At 48.6% G+C, this 23,037-nt stretch overlaps 1 protein-coding gene across 1 annotated transcript in view; it reads left to right on the forward strand.

The window, feature by feature from the left end:
• LOC107113915 (lysine-specific demethylase 4B-like) overlaps positions 1 to 23,037 on the forward strand; it is a 162,896-nt gene that overhangs the window by 116,618 nt on the left and 23,241 nt on the right. The window contains exon 8 of the mRNA XM_015415317.1: positions 16,462 to 16,658. Within this exon, the coding sequence (XP_015270803.1) occupies positions 16,462 to 16,658 (197 nt within the window). The remainder of the gene's footprint in view (positions 1 to 16,461; positions 16,659 to 23,037) is intronic.

The following is a 23,037-nucleotide window of genomic DNA, read 5'->3' on the forward strand; positions in this document are numbered from 1 at the left end:
CCTCCTCCTCCTCCTCCTCCTCCTCCTCACCACCTGATCTTGTCAGATCTTGGAAGCTAAGCAGTGTCAGTCCTGGTCAGTACTTAGATGGGAGACCTCCAAGGAAGTCCAAGGTTGCTATGCAGAGGCAGGCAGCAACAACAACCCCCCCCTCCGAATGTCTCTTGCCTTGAAAACAGCAAAGGGTCACTGTAAGTCAGCTGCAACTTGACGGCACTTTATGCGCGCACACACATCTTTTCCCTTTGTAATATGTTGTCTAACAGCCCACATATACACAAAGCACAATTTGGTCGGTGTCCATGTGAATGAGAGCGAGCCTACAGTAAACAAGTCTTGACCCAGACTGTCCTGTCATACTAACACGGAGGCCTCCTGTTTTTGCGCCTTGGTGTAATTGTGAAGTAGACTTCTCCTCTACCCATGTTTGGTGAATACAGATGACCATATTACTAAGTGGTAATCAATGCTCCCTCTAAGTTGTGGAGTCTTATGAGCAAAAATTCTATTTTGTGAGCTGCTGGCATTAAAGTTGTGAGTGAGTGGTTTGGCTGCTGCATAAACTAGTTTGCTCTGGACCTAGTTTGCTCCTTCCTGAGCGAAGACAGAAATCTGTGAGCCGGAGGCTAAGAAACTGAGTTAGCTCATGCTAACTCAGCTTACAGGGAACGCTGGTGGTAATTTAGACTGACTCACGAAGGGCTCACTGTGGATAGATTCTGCCCACATAGGGAAAATATTTCCTGATCAGAAATCCAGGGGTGGTGGTGGTTGGATTTATACCCTTCACTCGGGAGTCTCAGAGCGGCTTACAAACTCCTTTCCCTTCCACTCCCCACAACATACACCCTGTGAGGTCAGTGGGGCTGGGAGAGGACAGCTCTGACAGAACTATGGCTTGACCAAGGTCATCCAGCAGCTGCGAATGGAGGAGTGGGGAATCAAACCCGGTTCTTCCAGATTAGAGTCCGCACACTTAACCACTACACCAAACTGGCTCTCTACTTGATGATGTTGGAAAGTGCTGTCAAGTCACGGCCGACTTGCGTCAGCCCTGCAGGGGTCCCTGGTGTGGTGCCTGCGCACACCTCTCTCAGCACCCGCCAGATGTTTTGAGAAGGTGGGTGGGGCCAGGTGGGGCTGTTGCCCAAGAAGGTTTCTGATTGGCCATCAGAGATTTGATTGGCTGCGCTGATTTTTTAAAACGTTGCTTTGACAAGCAGCTGCCATCACAACACAAAAAGAAGAAGAAGACAAATAAGAGATTGGATTTAAACCCCACCCTTCACTACCCGAAGGAGTCTCAGGGCAGCTTACAACCTCCTTTCCCTTCCCCTCCCCACAACAGACACCCTGTGAGGTAGGCGGGGCTGAGAGAGCTCTTGACAGAAACTGCTCTTTCTCAAGAACAGCTCTTGTCAGAACCACAGCTTGCCCAAGGTCATCCAGCCAGGTGCAAGTGGAGGAGTGGGGAATCAAACCCGGTTCTCCCAGATTAGAGTCCGCACATTTAACCACGACACCAAACTGGCGCTGTATGGCTGAAAATAAGCTGCAAGCAAGTAAGCAAGTATATAATGATCAAATAAGCATAACAGCAAGTATAATATAAATCAAATAAACAAGCTTACTTGCTTGTGCATTATTATTTTTTGCCAGTTGTGTTCTTTTTTGTTTCCTGCATTGTACACTGGCTTCCCCCCCTCTTTTTTTGGCTGCTTGAAAATAAGCTGTGGCAGCCATTTGGTGGCTGGCTCTGACTCATGTGGCAGCCCTTTTGTGGCTGCGCCCATCACACTGTCCGAATCCCAGAGGTGCCCACAGGCTCAGAAAGGTTGGGGACCCCTGCCCTAGGGTTATCAAGGCAGGAGACAAGCAGAGGTGGTGATGTGTCGCTGCCTGCCTCTGCATAGCAGCCCTGGGCTTCCTTCCATCCAAGTACAAGTCAAGGCTGGCCCTGCTTAGCTTCCAAGAGCTGACAAGATTGGCCCAGCCTGGGCCATCTACTTGAGGAAGAGTGGTCTGAATTCAACCACAATCCTCTGGACTTCGACTAACCCTTTGGAGGCCAGGGGACCCAGAGAGCTGCTTAATGGCAGATCTGTATTTTTAGAGGGCCACCGTTTGATCTTGCTGGGGGGGGGGTCACCAGGCAGCAGCCTCTTGGGAATCAGTAAGAGGCCAACTGCCCTCTGTTCATCTCTTGTATCTTGCTGGTATCTCGGGCCAAATATAAACCACACAGGAGGAAACTTTATCTTTCCACATATCCTTGAAGTAAGAGGAACCATGGCAACGTCTTAAACTTATCTTTAATCTGCTGTTTCTACATGGCAATAAATGAGGTTTTATGTTAACATTCCACGCACTGCTGAGCAGATCGAGTTCAGCTTTTGGCTTAATGGTTTATTGTTGAGAAGAGGATCCGCTGTCTGTACAAGAGATACAGAAGTGGGCCTTGTTTTACATTTTTATGCTATTTTATTACTTATTTTTAATAAAAATGAGCCATTTTCCTTAATTTCTCTCATTACATGGAGGATTATTAGCAGGCGTAAAAGATAATTTAACATATCCGGGGGACACGATAAAAAACGCTGATGAGAGTTGAGTGTCTCAGTTGCCTTTCTTCCGTCTGTGCTTAAGAGGCAGTTGTGGGGGAACAAATTCTGTGGCTGCTGTCAATGGAACCACTGAGCACCTTAGCAGATGGGGGGTGTGTGTGTGTGAAGGGTTGGCATTCTGGTTTTGCGGGGCAGGAACAAAATTTTGTATCCCTTGCTCACGTACATTGTGATCGCTTGTGCCCTGTTCTTTAGCAGGTAGTTGGCGAGCCACATTATGTCTACCCTAAGACATCTTTCCCTTTTCCCTCACCCTTCCTTTTGCTATAGATCCCTTGCCTTATCTTTCTCTCTGATTCAAAATAGACTGAGGTGACTGTTGGGGAGAGGCCATCGTTCAGTGGCAGGGGAGATGATCTATGCCCAAGGTCTCAGGTTTCATTCCTGGTCTCTCCAGTTAAAAGGCCTCTCTCAGTGGCAGGGGAGATGATCTATGCACAAGGTCTGAGGTTTCATTCCTGGTCTCTCCAGTTAAAAGGCCTCTCTCTGCCTGAGACCCTAGAGAGCTGCTCCCAGTTAAGGTAGACATCTCTGAACCCCCAGGTATAAAGGCTGTTCCAGTTGTTCCTGGTAACCCTTTTCGGTTATAAAACAGTGGGTGTGCACAGGTGTGTTCTGGATAGACAAGGCTGTCAGGATTGAAGCACTAGAAGCAAGGGACCATATGACCGGTGGCCCCCCCCCCCCCCCGCCCTTTGACTTGGCAGATCAGAGGCTGGATTGTCTTGCCCCATATCTTAGGTAATGTGGACTTACAGCACCAGTGGTTGCAGCTGGCATTTATAGATGGCTCACACCATCAGATGGTATGGTGGTGGCACCAGCTGGAAATGGGCAGAAGATGCCAAGGGGAAGTGTTATTTCGATGCTGGAGGTAGATTTGCTGTAGTACATTTTTTTTAAAAAAAACAAAAAGCTATGTAATACTTAACTGGAATAACACATAATATAATGGAAGCTTTCAAGTTCTGTAGAACTTCTACCCAGGCTGGATGTTAAAAGAGGGGCTGGGGAGAAAAATGGGTGTTTTGTATGTTCATCTAAAGGACCCGTGGCTCCATCCCACGCTGAATGCTTAGCAGAGATTTTAGGTCAGGCCTTTAAGATGAAGGCCTTTGTCCCACTATTAATTTGTTTCATTCACTTCATTTATACCCAGCCTTTCTCCACAATGGGGACCCATTGTTCTCTTCATCATTTTATCCTCACAGTGACCCTGCGAGGTAGGTTGCCCTGAGAATGCGTGACTGGCCCAGCGTTGCCCACCAAGGCTCCTTGGCAGGGTGGGGATTCCATCCTGGGTGTCCCAGATCTCAGTCTGACACTCCAACCGCTATACAACACTGGCTTTCTCCCCCCCCCCCCCAAAAAAAAACCACACACATATCCTGAAAAATAGCTCAATAAATAATTCTAGAAAATTTGCCCAATGTTTTGGGTTTCAGGTGGTCCCAAGAAGAGGTATTTTTGCCAGGTTTAGTTTCAGAGGGCAGTCGTGTCGGCCTGCAGTAGAACAGCTGGACTCGGGTACAGCCGCACCTTAGAGACCGACAAAGATTTTCGGGGCAGAAGGTTTTGAGAGTCGGAGCTTCCACTGTCAGGTACCTGATGAGAATCGGGTTGGTCTTTATGGGGTTACTGGACTTGAGTTCCACCAAGTTTAGGTTTTGGATTTTGCTTTTGACCAACATGGCTACTCATGCTCCCTGTAGCATATTTTGTCCACTCTTGAGAGAAAATAGGCATGGAAAGGAGGAAGATAGTTTAGCCTGATGCATGATGGTGTGTATCCAAGTTTCAGGCCTCATCTCCTTGGTCCTTGCATGTCTTCCACAGAGAGGATATGTGGGCAGAAAAGGTTGAGAGAGTGACTGGGCACCATCAGGCGAGCCCTTAGCCCGTTCACCACCGCACTGGCCCTCCTGTCTCAGTTCTGCTGAAGTTTTCGTTCCTATAGGGCCATCTGGTTTCTTACACCATTAGCGCCCTCTGTGGTCACAACAAGGAACTGCCAGCAGCCACTAAAGACTTTCTGTGTCTACAGTCTAGATACCCAGCTCCATCAGATCTACCTGTTGCCTTTACCCTATAGGAGTAGAGGGAACGGTAACTTGGCACTGCACAGCTGCTCTGGGAGTTTATGCTTCATCCCGCCTAGTAAGAATTGAGGCCTGAGATCTAAATTCACTGGTTCTTTGGGTCCGTTTATGGATAACTTTGGGATAGCCTGGTGCCCCAGGGAGCTCAGAGGCAAGGTAGAGTGAAGACAGGGGCATCCTTTGTCCTCAGCACAATGGGTTAAATTTGGATAAAGGTATGGAGCAGAGGTCCATGAGTATGGCTATTAGCCACAAGATATAGAGGGAACATTGTCAAGGGCAGTGATGTGCTGTATTCTTTGTGCTTGGGTGGCAACAGCTGGAGGGCTTCTGGAGTTCTGGCCCTGCTGGTGGACCTCCTGATGGCACATGGGTTTTGGTCACTGTGTGACACAGAGCGTTGGACTGGATGGGCCACTGGCCTGATCCAACATAGCTTCTCTTATGTTCTTATGCTCTTAATCTTGGCTCTCATTCTGGATGGCCAGTGATGAGATTCCTTTATTATTTATTTTTCACCTGTTTATCCTGCCTTTCTCAGAAGGCCCTCCGAGGTAGCTGATCACAAGGCACAAAAAAGTTCTCCGAAGTTGCCTGTGTGACTGGCTGTTTCGCCATCCTGTGGTGATGAATTTCCAATGTTGATGAACTCTGTCCAGAACCTGGTGCCAATGAGCTGCCATTCATTTTGTTTTCCAGAAGTCAGTCGGTTGCTGCTGGGGTCGTAGTTTCCCCATAACTAGAAGCAGAGAGCCAGCCTTGGAACATTTACTTTCTCCCCCTCCTCCGGCCTTCTCCTCTCAACTCTCCGGCTGGTCCTGCGAGACCTGGCTTATGAATATTCTGCTCTTTGATCTGTCCCTCTCCCAGGGTGCTCAGTGACAGCCACATTGTTCCTCGGCTCTCTGGCCTGGCAGCCCGGGCACCAAATGAGAGAGGGAAATGGCGAGAGAGGCAAAGAGGCTTGATTAGATCCCCAAGTCCCTTTCCACCGTAGCTGTAAATTTTGTTGTTGTTGTTGTTAATCTGTCAGTTTTTGATGTGACACGTGGAAAGTTGCCCTCTTGCCATTTAGTCAGGGAGGGCGCTCCTGCTGACCTTATCATTTGGAGGCACTTCTGAGCGTGAAGGACAAATTCCACTCAAAAGGAAAACGGGGGTGGAAGCGAAGGAACTGGAGTAGCCTGGATGGTGTTGGGAAGCTGGCTCCTGCATCTCGTGAGCTCCCATCCGCAAGGTTTAGCTTTGTGGCCTGTGCCCTGCAGGAACAGTTCTGTCGCCAGGAGAGTGTCTAGTTCCGCTTCGCAGGGGACGTGCCTTGCTCCAGATGGGAAGCCAGCCATGCAGCCATTCAAAGCTCCGGCCTTTTGTGGGCACGTAGGTGTCAGCACTGGCTGGGAAATCCATCAGCATGTGCTGACGCAGCATAGATTTCAACAGACCATTGCAGAAGCCTCTCGGGCGGGCGGGGGGGAAGGGGTGGAAGTACCAAAGATCTGTGTCACTCAAAGAAGAGGCAGTTTGGAGGTGGGGGGGTGGGAACCCCAGGGGCTTGGAGGAGCGGGTCCAGAGATGCCGAGGCATATATCCCCCTCTCATTTATGTATATGTACCCTATCAGGAGCTCTCTTGAGTTATCAGTGCTGCGGTGTCCTTTCCCCCATGGCCACAGCATTGGAATCCAGCAGAAACCCAGAGACCCTGGCTCTCACATGGGACAGTGGCTTGATTGACTGCAGGGCATGAAAAACAGAATGGGAGGAAGGAATTAAAGAGACCAGGAGGTGAAATAGGAGTTGTGGAATCCAACTGCACTGATGCAAAGCAGTCACCAGGGAGATGGGCCAGGTGGTATAATAGGGGCCTTCTTATTGGCTGGTGATGAGATGGCTACCAGCTGTCACTCTCCCCATTTCCTCTCCATACTTGCCCCTTCCTCCCGCCTCCTTCCAAAGCCAACTTTGTCCCTTGCAACTGTTACTTCACTCTCTCATCTACCAGCCTTGCCTTCTTCTGTCCACATTAGCAGCCAATTGATCGCTTTGGATTCTCGTGCCTGTTTGGGAAAGCTCCCCAGTCCCCAGTAGCTTCCTTCCTAAGCCGTCCTCTGAAACCTCATTTTCCTTTATTGGCTGCTGACTGTGAAGCACAAAACGCTTTGCTTGCTAATTTCACTTTCCAAAAGTCCTGCTTTATCCTCAGGTGGATTATGATGGCAAAGAGCACCAGAGCCCACTGAGCCATGTTGCACGGCTAGATTTTGCAGGAGGGAAGATGGATTTGTGTTTCTGTCTCACTCTCGTAACATTTTGAATGCTGTGGGGCTATAGAGTCCTGTCAATGCTTGGTGGAAACTTTCAAGCCACCTTCACTTCCCCATGTGTTCTACCACTCTCCTTCTGGAACAGATAGCACCATTAAAAACCTTTCTGAAAGGGAGCCAGCATTTTCACTTGAAGTTGAGTGTTCAACACGAAGTTGAGTGTTGGCTCTGAAATACTCACACATGAAGCTGCCGTATACTGAATCAGACCATTGGTCCATCTGGGAGCTGTCCTCCAGAGTCTCAGGTAGAGGCCTTTCACATCACCAACTTCCTGGTCCTTTTAACTGGAGACGTTGGGGATTGAACCTGAGACCTTCTGCACGCCAAGCAAAGACAGTTCTGTTGAGCCACGGCCCCTCCTTAAACAGGAGACAAAACTGTTCTCCCCTTTCTCCGTTTATCCTAACAATAACCCTATGAGGCAGGTTCAGCTGAGTGTGTGACTGACCCAGGGTCTCCCAGTGAGCATCCATTGCAGAGTGGGGATCTGAACCTGCGTCTCCCAGATCCAAGTCTGAAACTCTTAACCACTGCCGCACCCTGACTAGTACTCATATATTGGTAGCTGTGATTAGAGGTCTAGAAAATGAAGGAGAATGGAAAGTGGCTGGCAGGAGGCTGTGGGGTGGCTTGACTGGCCAGCGATTGCTGGGAACAGGAAGCTGCAGAAGGGGAGCCCCGTCAAGATTGTCTCAGCAAGGCGGCAGAGTAATTTATCATCTTGGAAGCGGAGCTTTTCAAGCTGTGTCCTAGGGAACCCTGGTGTGTGTTGGAAGCTTGTCAGGGTTCTTCGCTGAGAGGTTCAGGAATGGCAAATAGTGAGAGATGGATTGCCCATCCCTGCTGGTCTTCCCCAGTTCACTCAGGTAGAAGGTGTGTGTTCTGGGGCATTTTTGACTTGAGCTAGAGTTGTACAGCCCAGAGGGAAACGTGTGTGATGGTGATGGGAGGGTGTGTGTTGGGGTGGAACGGGGAACAGGACACATGCTGTTTTCTTATCTGTCCTAAACTTAATTGACTATTTTTAAGAACATAAAAGACATTGCAGGCCTAATTTAGCACATAAAACTACACTGTTTGGAACACTGACAAAATGTGAAAGTGTAAATTCCTTTCTTTTGATTAAAACACTAATGACTAATTACAAATATTCACAGTGCTAGAGATGGACTTGCAAGCTGCTGCCTCCCAGGATGCCTAAATATACCTTGGGTTTTGCCAGCTGGGAGAACAGGGGTAAAATTACAGTTTGAAAACAGAAACTAGCCACATGGAAGTAAACAAAAGCAAGGTTCACATGGTCTGGGCTCAGAAGCAATATGTAGACATCAGTGTTGTTGTGCAGGGAAAAAAGAAACTATATTTTTAGAGGAAAGGGGCTCAGAAAATGTATCTGTGACTAAGGCCTAGCAACAAATTTAGGTTACCTCTGTGGAAAAGTGGAATCTGGTTGCATCATTGGACTATGCCCGGGGTGGCCAAACTGTGGCTCGGGAGCCGCATGCAGCTCTTTCACACACATTGTGCAGCTCCCGGCAGGGTGGCTGGGGAAGCTGAATATCGTTAGCAAACCAATTATCATTGGACAAATAAATATTATCAATATGTGCTTTTACCACTTTTGTTATTATTTTTGGCAGTCTCATTTAATGTTAATAAAAAGCAAATTTGCATATTTACCAATAAAAACGTGTGATATTTGGTCATGTCTTGTGGCTCTCAAACATCTGATGTTTATTCTATATGGCTCTTGCGTCAAGCACGTTTGGCCACTCCTGGACTAAGCAATTATTGTATCAACCACAGACATGCAGTTAAATTTTCTGGTTTGTTTTACATTTATATCCCTCTCCATCCAAACAAATAATATATCCTTGAAGGAAATGGCACAGGCTGAGTCTGGGAGACCCACGTGCGCCCAAGAACAGGCCCCCGAATCTTCGCCTGTATTTTGGAGTCCCATGGCAGATGTGCAGGGGTTCCGTAGCAGGGGATTCAATGTGGAAGGGTTCCTTGGAGATGCAAAGTTCAGAAGCTGTTTGGTGGACAAGAAGGCAGTCGTATCACATGCAAAGGGTGCAGTACAGGTTAAAGATAAACCACTTCATCAGCATCACAGCTGTGATCTGCACCAGGGATCCCCAACCCTTCTGAGTCTGTGGGCACCACATGGTGGTGGGTGCAACTACCACAAAATGGCTGCCGTAGGATTGCCAAGTCCCCCCGGGATGCAACCACCACAAAATGGCCACCGCAGGATCGGGCCCCGGGGGGAACTCCACCCCGACGTTCACGTCACCAGGAAGTGACGTGACGACGCTGGGCACGCTGGGGGCGGGACTCTATGGTTTTCCCTCGGATGGTCGTGGCCCCGCCCCCAGCGTGCCCAGCATCGTCACGTCACTTCCTGGTGATGTGGATGCGGCCCGCGCGCACTTCGGGATCAACCCGGGAGTCCCCCGCTCCAGAACAAGGTGAGACTTGGCAACCCTAGGCTGCCGTGGGTGGTGGAGCCACGCATGCGCACACACACACACGGAAGCAAGGACAATGGGAACAATTTTTAAAAATGCACTGGGAAAAGGGAATGAGAGAGAGACTGCCAAAAACGTATTTTAATTTGCTCAGTCAATCAGATCTCCAGTGGCCAGTCAGAAGTCCTGCTGGTTAGAAACCCCACCTGGCTCCGCCTGCTTTATGAAAATACTTGGTGGATGTCAGGGAAGGTGTTGTTGGAGACCCACAATCGACACTACAATCTATTCAGAAAATGCACGTGGTACAATCCGCTGGGAGGTAGGGGATCGCATTATGGCAATTATAGGTATTTGGGGAAGAAGGGAGTTCTAGCCTGGACGCGTGTTCTCTTCTGCTTTTCATGCTGGAGCACTGAGTCATGTGATTTCCCTTGTGTGCCTCTTCTAAAGCAGTAGAGCCCCCCAGCACAGTGGTGCCACCTGCTCTTTCAAAGCGTGTAGCTTGCCTCTCGCTGACCGTCCCATTGATCCCAAAGAGCAGTCGGCCTTTGCGAAAGCATCAAAGCGTGAAGAATAAAACAATCAGTGTGGCATCAGACGGAGGGGCATGGAATGGCATTAGGTTAGTTTCTTCTTGTAGTGGTGGAGCCGCATTCCATATTCATGCCCTGAGAGATGGTGTCAAGTTGGTTAATGAAGTCCGGACCCAGCGAGAAAGCAGAGAGGCACAGTTGTGTGCTTGGTTTATGGTCCTGATGGAAGCATCTGACACAGTGAAGGAGGAGAAAGATTGTCCCCCCCAGTCCCTTTGTGTCCGTCAGAAGTGCTCTGATTTGCAGCTGCCCCAGAAAGGCTTAAGCAGCTGCGGTGGAGGGAGGGAGGGAGGGCAGGGAGGAGCCCCCCCCTTCTGGCAAGAGGCCTCTGTGGGGGCAACGCAGCACAGTTGCTCAGCAGCGGAGGAAATATCAGCCGCCTGGGTGGAAAAGAGGCCCCTGAGGACTGTGGCCCACCGTCAATTATTCATGCGCGCCAGTGTGAAAGCTATAAAATAAAATTGAAATTGAAATATAAACATACATCATGGTGGATTTGTGCGTGTAAGGTGAGTGTGTGTGTGTGTGGGGGGATGAGATGGAGAGGGAAATGCGCCTGCTGTTGGATTGCAGAGCTGCAGAGGGAACGGGAGGGGATGCTGGAGAGGAGACCCTCATTGCAGCAGAGCCCAGAGTAAGGGCACCGGTAAATCAAAGCTGAGTGAGGGATCCCTGGTTCCCCATTCGCGCCCCAAGCCGCAGAATTGCCTGGGCTGTGTTCACATAAACAGAAAATGACAAAAAGGCCCTCAGCCTTGAGGGTTTATTCCGTTGGGCGTGTCCTCCCGACTTCTTCTCACAAACTTCTTGTATACAGGAGGGACACTTTCCCCCCAAAGAGGATTGTGATCAGTGTGGTCTTCTGAGCCATGTCCTGTGGGAGCCGGGGGAGGGCGACACCCCATAGTCAGGCGCTGGCCACCAGGCCCAGTTTGGGCGTGGCCGTGGCTGCTGGGTGCTTGGGTGTTTTGCATCCTGGTGTGGTGTCTGTGGTGAACAAAGGCGCACCAAAAGAATGGTGTAGGCCCTGTTGTGTTCAAGAATGCCCCCCCCAATTCCCGAATTGTCAGTTCATCTGAACGTTACTGTTTGCCCTTCCAAGTCCTCTGTCTATGAGAATACAGAATAAGTTAAAGAAAAGAGAGTTAAGTTGATGTGACTCTTCCATTGTGCTGGAGCCGTGCTCCACAGTGGAATGGGATAAGCTCTGCAATGAAATAAAACATCGCCCATAGCTTTGCCAGGGAAATGTTTGAGTGTGTACTGTTAATGGTTAGAGGTTAGGTTAAACTCATCTTTGCAGCTAGATAAAAGTTTCAGATGAAGTCTCTCCCCCCCCCCCCTGGTGTAACTCTCTATCCTAGAGGAGTGGTTTTGGATCTATGCTGTTGCCACACGGGGTTTTTTTTTCTGGGAAGTGATCCCCCCCCCCCGCTTCCACACAGCACCGTGGTGCATTCATGTACCCCGTGGGGTTTCCTTGGCTTTTCCTTGAACTTTCCGAAACCTGCGTTGCTCCAGAGTTTTGGAAATTAGCACAGCAGAGCTGGATGGCTGCCATGCGGGCGGGAAAATTAGGATTTTCGGGTCCTGCCCACTCCAGCTGTTTCTTCTCACTGCCCTGGTGTTGGTGTTTAAAGCTTGGCACGTCAGTATCATTATAGCAATATAATGTTATAACAATATGTGTAACATTGTCTCTGAATCCCCAGATTTCATGTGTTTTAAATGCTCTGCAGTAACTTATCAAACTGTTGAAGTCACCCAGTGTAGCATCTAAACACAGTTTGAGTCCAGTGACACCTTGAAGTTTTATTCTGGGTATAACCTCACCTCCAACCCAGGATTAGACTACACAGAGATAGGCAGTGACAAACTACCTCTGAGCATCTCTTGCGCTGAAAGCCATACGTGGTCTCTGTAAGTCGGTTGCAGCTTGGCAGCTCTTTTTGTCTCCGCCAGAGAAGAAAAAAGGCGGCATTTTTAGGAACTCTGTGCATTCATTTGGAGGCAGTGTTCAGCTAGTAAAAATCTGGCACACGCTATCAATTGGTGCCTGTAATAGGTTCTTCACTTTGAGGTGGAAGAAACACAAGGCCAAGAATGCTTTTTTTTTACAAGCCTTTATTGGCATACGTATATACATACAATAGCACTAAGAAGAAACCTTGCTACTATTTCGATTATTTCCGTATCTTGATTATCAAGCAAAAACAGAACCTTAAAATCGTCGGGAATTTCTGAGAATTGAGCTAATATAGGATACAAAAGATCTTGGCGGGGCACCAGATAAAAGGGACATTGAAGGAGAACATGGGGGACAGTTTCAACACAGTCCTTCTTACAAGGACAACACCTGCTGGAGTAGGGGATCCCCTGGAATCTGCCAGAGAGAAGCAAGAATGCTTCAGATGCTCCATGCTGCAGGTGCCCTTGGGAGGTAGGAGAATGAAGTAGGGGGAGCTGTTTCCTCCTCTCCATACTGTCGGGAACAGGGCCTTACCCTCTGCCCCCACCCCTTAGCAGTGTCTTGAACTGGTTCACTGTTGGGCCACAGGCAACAAAGTGTGTCACAGTGGCACAACTTGCAGGTTATGGATCCCGCGGTCCTTCAAGCCTGGTGCTTTAATGTGGGCTTGTAGATGTCCAGCTGCCTCTAGGTGGCCGGCCAGGTGTCTCTCCTGTATGCCATGGATCTGCACAGACTTGGCAGGCTAATAAAAAGACAAGTGTGGGCTAGTGAGGGTTGCAGACTCACCTGTAAGTCTCCTTTGAGAAGACATTTCCCCGGCAGTATCTCTTTTCTGGTGGGGCTGGTCTGTGTGAATCAGGTGGGGGTGGGAGGGGCAGGGGGGGGTTGTTCTTTCCTTGTTTATACAACTTGGTTCTTCTGCAAAGGAGGACGGGGTTTTTTTGTTGGCACAAACTGAAGCCATGCCTTTTTGGGGTACAGTGTTGCCCATTCCCAAGCAGCTCTTACAAGTTCTCCCCCCCCCTTTGTAATTACTTAAGGAAAAAACTATTGGAAAGCCGCTCAATACAAATCCCTTAAGCCTCTATTGATAGAGGCGCCCAGGAGAGCTTCAACCTCTCCAGGAACCTGAAACATGGGCACCATCTGTGGTTCCACGGCTCCCTGGCCAAATTACATTCCGAAGCCTTTCTTTCTCTCTTTCCTCCGCTATTTTTCATTAAGCGAATTGGGTTTGCTGGAAATCTCAGGGCCATAAATATTCTCTCCAGCGGGCCGGTTATTGCTGTTCCCTGGTTCGCAGCTTGTTTTTTCCCCCTCTGCAGAGCAGAAGGTGGTGCCCTGAACTCCCACTCTGAAATGAGAAATGGAGGGAGGGGGAAAACAGTCCTTCAGCAGAGAAGCTGGGGCTGGAAAGGAACGTGGCAAAGGGAGTGCCTCTCCCCAAAATCACTTCGCTCCCAGAGCCATAAATATTTGCATGTTTAGGAGTGGAAATGGAAGACGGGTGGGAAGCTGAGAGGTGAAACCTGCAGCTAAAATTGGTTGGTTCAAACTGGCACTGTGAATATCTGCGACCCACCTCCTCTGACCCATAGATCTCTCCGCCTCCCAGGCTGCCCTGCACGTCTGTTGATACCTTACAGAAGCACCAAGCCTAACCGTGAGGCTGTTTACCATTTTTATTTTATTTATTTACATGTGATTTTTATACCGTATAGAATTCTATACCGTATAGAAATTCTATACAATCCGTAGTTCCTTCTTTCCCCAGGCCTTGCCACCTTCACCTACCATCTCCTGGAGCTCTTTGTTCACAGCTTCCCTCTTGCCCAAACCCTTCCTGGCCTGCCCCCTCCACCTCAGCCCCCCTTGGCACTTTCACCACAGTCTCCCCACATCTCTTCCTGTGCCTAGATGAGGTTTTTCCTTGTCCTCCATGCTCTCCTGCTTTCCCTCACGAGCTGCCCTGTTGGCTGACATTTTACGGCTGGCGCCCACGTGCAGTTGGTTCAGCTTGACGGATGTAATTTAAACGTAGGGAGGATATGGACTCTAATGCTCAGAGCTATTCTAGGGACTCCCTAAATGTGTAACGATGGCAGTTTACAAGTCTGGGGGTGGGGCTGTGTTCATTAGCAGCTATTCCAAGGATTACCACCATAAATGTTTGGCTGACAATTTGCCTTGCCGTAGACTAGAGAGCCGTCTTCTAGTTACGCCTCTTCAGAACTGGAAGGTGTACATATGAGTAAATGGAAGAAAGTAGAAATCTAAGAAATTAACATGCTGCATCTTCTGTTTGGCATTATTACTTTACAATTTGGAGAAGGCCTGGGTATCATAGAATCACAGAGTTGGAAGGGGCCATACAGGCCATCTAGTCCAGGATCAGCCTAGAGCATCCGTGACAAGTGTTTGTCCAGCCACTGCTTAAAGACTGCTAGTAAGGGGGAGCTCACCATGTATCCTAGGCAGCTGATTCCCCTTCTGCACAACTCTTCCTCTCAAAACGTTTTTCTTAATATCCAGCCGGTACCTTCCCGCCCTTAATTTAAACCCATCATAGACAGACCTATCCTCTTCTGCCAACAGGGAGAGCTCCCGGCCCTCCTCCAACTGACACCCCTCCAAATACTTCAAGAGAGCAATCATGTCCCCCCTCAACCTCCTCTTCTGCAGACTAAACATTCCCAGGGCAGCCTTTCCTCATAGGGCTTGGTCTCCAGGCCCGCGATCATCCTTGTCGCTCTCCTCTGCACCCGCTCCATTCCGTCCACATCCATTTTGAAGTGAGGCCTCCAGGACTGCACACAATACTCCAGGTGTGGCCAGGCCAATGCAGTGTACAGCGGGACAATGACATCTTGCGATTTGGATGTTTTGCCTCTCTTGATACACCCCAAGATCGCATTGACCTTTTTTATAGGGTGTTCACATCTCGTTGAATTCTGTCTCTATTTTCTGGTGTATTCACTGTTCCTCCCAATTTGGTGTCATCTGCAAATTTAATGAGTAGCCCCTCCACACCCTCATCCAGATCATTTATAAAAATATTGAAAAGTACTGGGCCCAGAACCAAGCCTTGTGGCACCCCACTGGACACCTCCCTCCATTCAGATGAAATGCCATTGACAACTACTCTCTCTGTGTGGTTCTCCAACCAGTTCCCTATCCACCTGTCCTACAGTCCACAGTCCTCTAGTTTACCCATCAGAACATCATGGGGAGCCCTGTCAAAAGCTTCACTGAAATCCAGGTAAACTACATCGACAGCATTCCCTCCATCCAGTAAGCTCGTAGCTCAATCAAAGAAGGAAATGAGATTGGTCTGGCAGAACCTGTTGGGGACAAATCTGTGCTGACTTCAATCCAAGAAAGAGGTTGCAGTCTAGGTTACCAGAATCTGTATGCTGTGGCATATGGACCTTGCTCTCTTCGAGTTTAAGATTGGAACTTTCTGAGCGTACAAACTATTTGTACCAAAATATAGGAGAGTGTTTTACAATAAGATGTTGTAACATTTTTCCATCTGCGAACCTTGGGGGTCATTGTAGTCAAATCCCTTCAAATGATCAATTGACTTGCGATGCCACGTTAACAGATGGGACATTCAACCAGAAATCTAAAAAACAGAAGTGACACATTAAATGACGCAAAATTACATAATAGGATCCAGCTTACAGCAAACAATACATAGTATTATAGACTGCAGTCCCTAATGATGTATCTGAGTAACCTTGTGAATCATTTTGTACAGTGCTTACCCTATTATCTGTGTAGAAAAACCTTCTTGAATAATTCAGTTTTGCATAGTTTGTGGAAAGCCAGGAGAGGGGGAGCCTTCCTGACCTCCTTGGGCAGGCCATTCCACAAGGTGGGGGGCACAACAGAGAAGGCACGTGCATGGGCAGTTGTTGATTTTGCCCGTTTGCAGCTTGGAGCCAGCAAAAGGCCCTGCGCGGATAAGCAAAGCGGTTGTAGCAGAGCGTAGGGGGAGAGATTGCCTTGCAGATATGAGGGTCCAAGGCCATGAAGGGCTTTGTATGTGATAGCCAGTACTTTAAATTGAGCCCCAAAACTGATGTGCATCCAGTGGAACGAGTGCCGAATGGGAGTGCCATGCATGCTCCGCGTAGCTCCTGATAATAGCTGAGCTGTGGCATTCTGCATCAACTGGAGTTTCCTAGTAGATTTTGAGGGGAGACCAATGTACACCAGTCTGGTTTCTACACTGGGTGGGGCTTGTAGGTGCCAGACCACAAATGGCTGTGGGGCTTACAGGAGGGGTCCTTGGCTACCTTCTCTCCCCACTCCCCCCGCTCATTTTGTTGTGATGCTGGACTCATATTGTGGACCTCTTTTTGCAGTGCACGTGCCGGAAAGATACGGTGAAGATCTCCATGGATGTTTTTGTACGGGTTCTCCAACCAGACCGTTATGATTTGTGGAAGCAAGGAAAAGACGTCACGGTCTTGGACCACATGAAACCCACGGCTCTCAGCAGCCCAGAGCTGGAAGACTGGAATCAGATCAAGGCTGCGTTGAAAGCAAAGATGCTACGCAGGTAAAAACAAAGCAAAACTCCCCCCCACCCCCCCGACTGTCTCCCTCTCCCCAATTGTTGAGAATATCCAAAGACACTCTGTGGAGTGGTTTGGATGAGGTGCCAAAGGGAGTAGGGATGTTGCCTCTCCTCCTGAACCGTTTGCTCGTTGGAACTGTGCCAAGGAAAAGCCCACCCCACCTTTCCTCCAGGTGCATCTGTTTCACTGTGTGAAACAAAGGTGCTGTACTACATGCACCCCTGTTCTGATCCAGCAGGGCTCTTTACATTTCCTTGTCTGCTTCCAAGCAAACAAATGTTTCTTGTCTGGAGTACCCAAGAGAGGAGAACTCTGGACTTCTTCTCCCCTGACTTCACAAAGCCCAAGCCTCCCTTGTAGGGTAGATGAAATGAACACTTTCTTGTACATGGAGGCTACGTAGGCAGCACAAAGGGTAGAGCAAGCTCTCCTGGAGGACCTGTCTCTGTGCTCTGCTGCCTGCATGAATGCAGCCCTTTTTCAGGCTTCTTCCAGACCTTCTCAGTGCCGTTGGTTTCATTTTGTCCCCAGCAGCTCTGCGTGGGCTTTTGGAACTCTCCTTGGGGGTGAGATTTTACATAAAATGGCTGCCAGATTGGATTTTCCTCTCAATTAGGTGGCATTCATTGTGCCTTTTCCCTTCTCTAGAAGAGCTTGAATAGCTTGCTCTGTGTTCCAGGCTGGTGCCTAGTTTACAGTGATTGACTGCGGCCCCTGGAGGTTTGTCATTTCTCCCTAACCTGCCCTTGCAGCACAGGCAGAGAACTCCTCATTTGACTCCCTCAGATCCTTGTCATAACTTTGAAGTATCCCTGTCAGGTCATTTAGCTCTTGACATGTCTGACTTGAGCCGGGCTGACTTATTCTTGCATTTCAGATGGCTGTCATGTGTCAAGCTTATTTCCACACTGGATTTATTACACTACTCAGGATTAAGTTTCAGGATCCTGGTGAAGAGGGCTTGATACAGCTAGGACTACCTGTGTAGCCTCCCTTTTCATAGGCTCCTCACAAACATTGTATTGATTAATCTGGTGCAAAGATTTAGCATTTTCCAACTTTTTCTTCCTTTCTCCGGTTAATTTCTTAATGACAAGTTGCTGGTTCTTACTGTTTCAGATAATCATGGAATGTGCTTGTCTCCTTCCTGCTTTCCCTTTCTCTCCTCCTTACTCCCCTTAATACATTTCCCCATGTGAAGAAATGCATTTTCTCCTGGGAGGTTGGCAAGAAGCAAACCTCCACTTGGCGGTTTAATCCCCCCCCCTTTCTTTGGACTGAGAACAGGCAGGGAGAGGGGAGTCATTTGGATTGTACCTTGGCCTACTTCCTTACAAATGCTAATAGATCTAGCAGGAAAAACAGTGGGATGGTCAAGCTTTTCACCTTCTCCCCTCTTCTCCAGGCAGGGAACAGAGCTTGAAGGGCTTTAGGCTAGAACAGCTCCAGGAATAATATCCAGGAAGGAGCTGGAGAAAACACTACTTTGACCTGGGCTGACCAGGTCAAGTGGGAGGGGAAACATATAACAAAACCTCCTTGCAGGAGGAAGTAGCTCTTTTCTTTGGGATGCAGCGTTCAGGAGAACTCTGAGCTGAGGTTTGCAAGCAGGCAGCCATTAACCATGTGCTTGGCCTGGACATCTGAAGGGAGATGTATAACTTCCTAAGATAAAGCACTTGTCCTGTTTTAACAGCTGTGAATGTATAGAGAGAGAGACAGAGGATTTGCATTTTTTACCAATTTATTTTCTATCTCTTGCTCAAATCTGGTGCTGTGCTAAAAGTATGCTTGTAAACATTTTCTTTTTAATAAGTACTTTAAACTTTTGATGTTGGGAGCAGTTCTCTGTACCACATAGACCTCCACCATCTTGGACACGGTATCTGAAGAGGGGAGCCAGGGGAAAGCCAGGCAAGTGGCTATTCCTCCAAGGGCACCCAAGGCATTAATCTGTCCCTGTGGTGACCAAGCACAGGGCAGCAGAAGACACTGAGGCAAGGCCTCTGAATATGGAAGGGAAGCTGGGAGTCCTGCCCCTCCCAGTGGGCAATTCCTTACAAAAGGGCAGGTGCTGGTGGTGGACTACCTGAGAGGTTAAGAAAAGCTCCTCCAGGGAGTTGGAGGGCATGGCTCTTCAGGCCAGTCCCGCCACACCCCACACTGACTTAAAAGCTGCCCACATGCTACTTTGAGCCATTTCTGTAGGCTCATCACTTGCCAGGGCTAGTCTTTCTTTCCACAATTGATAGTTTGATACTGGCTGGAAGACACAGGCGTCCCTTGAGACGTTTTTCTTGTACGAGAAACCTGAGCCAGACCGGTTCAGCGGATAAGATGTCCTCCTGTCCGCTCTGCTTGGAGATGACTTTGATGTTGTCTCCAGAGGCCACCCTCCAGCCTTCTAACAGTGCCCTTGGCTCCTCGTCCTGTTCTCAGAGGATGGACCGAGCAGATGTCTTTCACACCCGCACACCCCACTGTCTTCCCTCTGATGTATTTTTAATCCCACTCTCAAAGGGTCAGAGAAGCTCAGAATGTGTTGCATTATGAAGCAGTATCCCAGAGTACAAGAAAACAGATCTGTGATGGCGCCTTGCACTCAAAGGCCAAGAATGCCTCTGGGCCTCTCTGAACTTAATAAATAACATTTTGCATCGTTAGCACTTCAAAAAATATATTTGGGGGTGAGCACTACAATGTACAGATGTGTAATTTAAACGTAAACCACATGTGCCTTCTTCAGCCTTACCCTCTTCTCATTTTGGTAGCCTCTCCTTGTGTCGATTGTCAGTGGATTCCCACCTCCCTGGCTGTTTTGCAGAGATGCAGTCAGCCTCCATGCAGGTCTAAGGCCCGCAGTGTGAACACACTCCTTGGTCTGCACTCAGGCTCTGTCTCCCAGTGCAGCCAGAGCTCTTGGGCCCCGACTGCTTCAGCAGTGTGCTCTGCCTCAATTATCATGCTTATGTCACTTTTCTCTGCAGGTCGATTGCCAGTTGGTGATCTCATAAGCGTAACTCACCACCAGCACCCCGCCACCTTTCTTTCTTTGCTTTCTCTCCTCCACCTCTGCAGTTCCTACCCTAATCCTCTTTTGGGGAAAGTGTCTCGTGGTATTAAACTGAAATGCATTTTCTCTGCTCAGATGGGGCCTCTGGCACACCACTTGTGCCCTTTTTCTACTCGGGAACCTTGTTAACTCTCAATCAGCAACCGTGTCGCGTCTGCTCTCGGCAGCCAGGAGAATGGGCTGGTGGAGTATTTTGTTTTTCAGGCTGTCATTGTGCTTAATCGTCTCTTCTTCTTGAGCGGAGCTCATTGGCCCTTCTGTTTTGCTGAGCACAATGTGGTTAGAACCAGGGCTGGACAAATTGCTGCTCCCTGGGCATCCCAGGTTGTAAATAAATAAATTGAACTGGGGAATTTTGAAAGTTCTTCTTCCGACCCTAAGAATTTGAAATATTATTCTAGATTTTCTTTTTTAGGAGCCCCTGATACTGTGAGTGTGTTGTTGTCCCCCCCCCCCAAATGTGCCTAGCATACGAGCTGTTGGTCTGACATGGTTGCTGTTTACTTAATGGCTAATTGATTGGGGGCTAAAGCTAATTGGTCTGCAGAGCAGACTGTAAGGTAGAGAGTGGTGATCTCATTTCACTGGGGAATTTTGAAAGTTCTTCTTCCGGCCCTAAGAATTTGAAATATTATTCTAGATGCTCTTTTTTAGGAGCCCCTGATACCGTGAGTGTGTTGTTGTCCCCCCCCCCATGTGCCTAGCATACGAGCTGTTGGTCTGACATGGTTGCTGTTTACTTAATGGCTAATTGATTGGGGGCTAAAGCTAATTGGTCTGCAGAGCAGACTGTAAGGTAGAGAGTGGTGATCTCATTTCACAACATTTCAGTGGATCAGAAGCCTTTTATAAGTGGGCTGCTGTGCCAGGAGACACGTAACACAATGCCCCCCCCCCTCCAATCTCCCAGGCATACTTGCCAGGAGAAGAAAAATCTCTGCGTAAGGGAGAGAGTTCAGCGGGAACATATTGAGTTGAGGAGCTGAGCAAGAGTTCAGCGGGAACATATTGAGTTGAGCTGAGGTGCATGCCATCTTTTAGCCTGTCTTCCCCATTTGCAGCTGAAGTTGCAATACCATATTGTTATGGAGGTCCATTCATTGGCATCCCTTCCTCCTGCCTTCTGCTGCTGTGCTGACATGTCCATAGAGCATGGATCTGGAGCCTGGTCTGCCAAGGGCCTTTCTGTATGCTAGAAGGTTCCCGGAAGGAGCAGGCCTGCAGGCAGGTGGGAGTACCACAGACAGTGGCTTGCGTCCATAACGTCTTTTCAGTGGTGCCCGTTTCAGTGTTCAAGCAGTTAATATGGATGGGGAAAAGGTGGAGAGGAGGCAGGGAGAGAAAAAAGGCCCATAGGTGAAAGCATTAAGGTAATAGTGGTCAAAGAGCTGGTATAACCTTAGAAGCTTGTATTGGAGGGCTGGGCTGCGGAGGCCAGTTATAAACCAGCAAGTTGGGTCCCGTGCCTGCACAGTTTGACACAAAGCCAGCCTGATGGGCAACTCCGCCAGTCGGAAGGATCCTGACGCTAATCCTAGCGTGCTGCTCCCATTGTTCTTGCAGAGCCCAGCCCAGTTCTTGTCCAGTGGGGGTGCGCTCTTTGGTGGAGTGAACTCTCAAGTGTCTTCTGCAATGTCTGAGAAAATGGGCGGTCCTAGGGAGACTGCCCCGTTCTCTTTCAGCAACGGTTCCCTGTTCAGATTCGCGGGTGGCTTTGTTCATTACATTACTATCCAGTGCAGTGGTCCCTCTAAGCTGAGTTAGTGTGAGCTTGCTCGCAGTTTTTTAGCCTCCTGCTCACACATTTTTGTCTTCACTCAGGAAGGATGGGCTCCAGAGCAAACTGATTTACGCAGCAGCCAAATCGCTCGCTCACAACTTTAATGCCAGGAGCTCACAAAGTAGGGCTTTTGCTCACAAGACTCCACAGCTTAGAGGGAGCATTGATCCAGTGTTGTGGAAACCTGCATTGTGAATTGTAGTTCAGAATTTTTTCCACTGAGTAAAAATGGTTCTTTATTTATTTACAGAATTTATATCCTGCCTTTCTGCCCTTACAGGGGGCCACTAAGGCGGCTAACAATTTAAAACATACATGATAAAAGTACTTTTTAAAAACAGTAAAATCACCCCCCTCCTCCCAAGCACACATCATTACTGCAGTTTAAAAAACAGAGTTCAGATACATACAAAACATTATGGGAATGCCAACATGTTTTTAAAATCTTTGGTTTGCTAAAAATACCCTTGAAAACTTCCTATGAATTTTCCTTGTCCAGTGGCAGAAAATAAGGCTGTTTAATTGGACACACGTGTCACAGCTTTTAAAGTTTCCCTCCCCTATCCCTGCTCCAGATGACTGTAAAACAAAAACAGGGAACTGAGAATTTTGGGGTGCAAGAATGTGTATTGCTTTCTCACCTGGGAAATGTGGGAGGTGCTGCTTAAAACTCCTCCAGAAACCTCTCTGAGGTAAAACATGCAGGCAACTTGAGGCACCATTACTTTAAATGGACTGAAGGCAGGAGGCGGCCATTCAGTAAAGTGCAAAGTAGTTACCTTGCTCACACGCCCTTGAAGACATGTGCATGTAGTGTACCAAGAGGCCAGTTGTCAATCTTGCTTCCCTACCACAGAGAAAAGTTTTTGACGCGTGTCGTCCTTTGGAATGATGTTTTGTTACAAATCCCAGTTATGAAGCCTCCTGACTGTGCCGCTGGTTCTGTGTAGGTGTTCAGACGTTTGAAAAACTCACCGAGGAGAGCTAGGATGTGTTCCCCAGCCCAGACTGACAGGCTGTTGGCTTCACAAGGCAGAAGGAGCTGCAGAGACAGGAGGGAGCACGTGATCAGTTGCGTAGGAAGCGGGGCTGCAGTTAGTGCCTTTGGAGTTAAACATGACAGCAAAACATTTTTTAATGTGTCCTCAAATCCGTCAGTCCCAAAATAGTCCTCCCAGCTGTGTATATCAAGAGTGTTCCAGTTAGTGATGAATCAAAGGATGTAGGTCACTCTGAATGAAACCATCTTCTTCTCTGACATAGAACAGGCCAACTTTTCCCATCCAGACACGCAAGATGTTCTTACCACAGCCAGCAACCTCCCAATATGAACTGCCAGGCAGGGTAGAGGAGGAGGACTTTGCTAGTGTCAGACCTGGTTGTCCAGGCATACCAAGGCATGGCCAGTCACAGCCAGCGTTAACGACGCCGTAGCCACTTTTCTGCTGCAGTCACATGGATTTGTGCGTGCTGACGTCGCCTTGCCTGTGCCGGGTGATCCTGGGCA

Source organism: Gekko japonicus, unplaced genomic scaffold (genome assembly GCF_001447785.1).
Source record: "Gekko japonicus isolate JY-2015 unplaced genomic scaffold, Gekko_japonicus_V1.1 scaffold578, whole genome shotgun sequence".
Lineage (NCBI taxonomy): Eukaryota > Metazoa > Chordata > Lepidosauria > Squamata > Gekkonidae > Gekko > Gekko japonicus.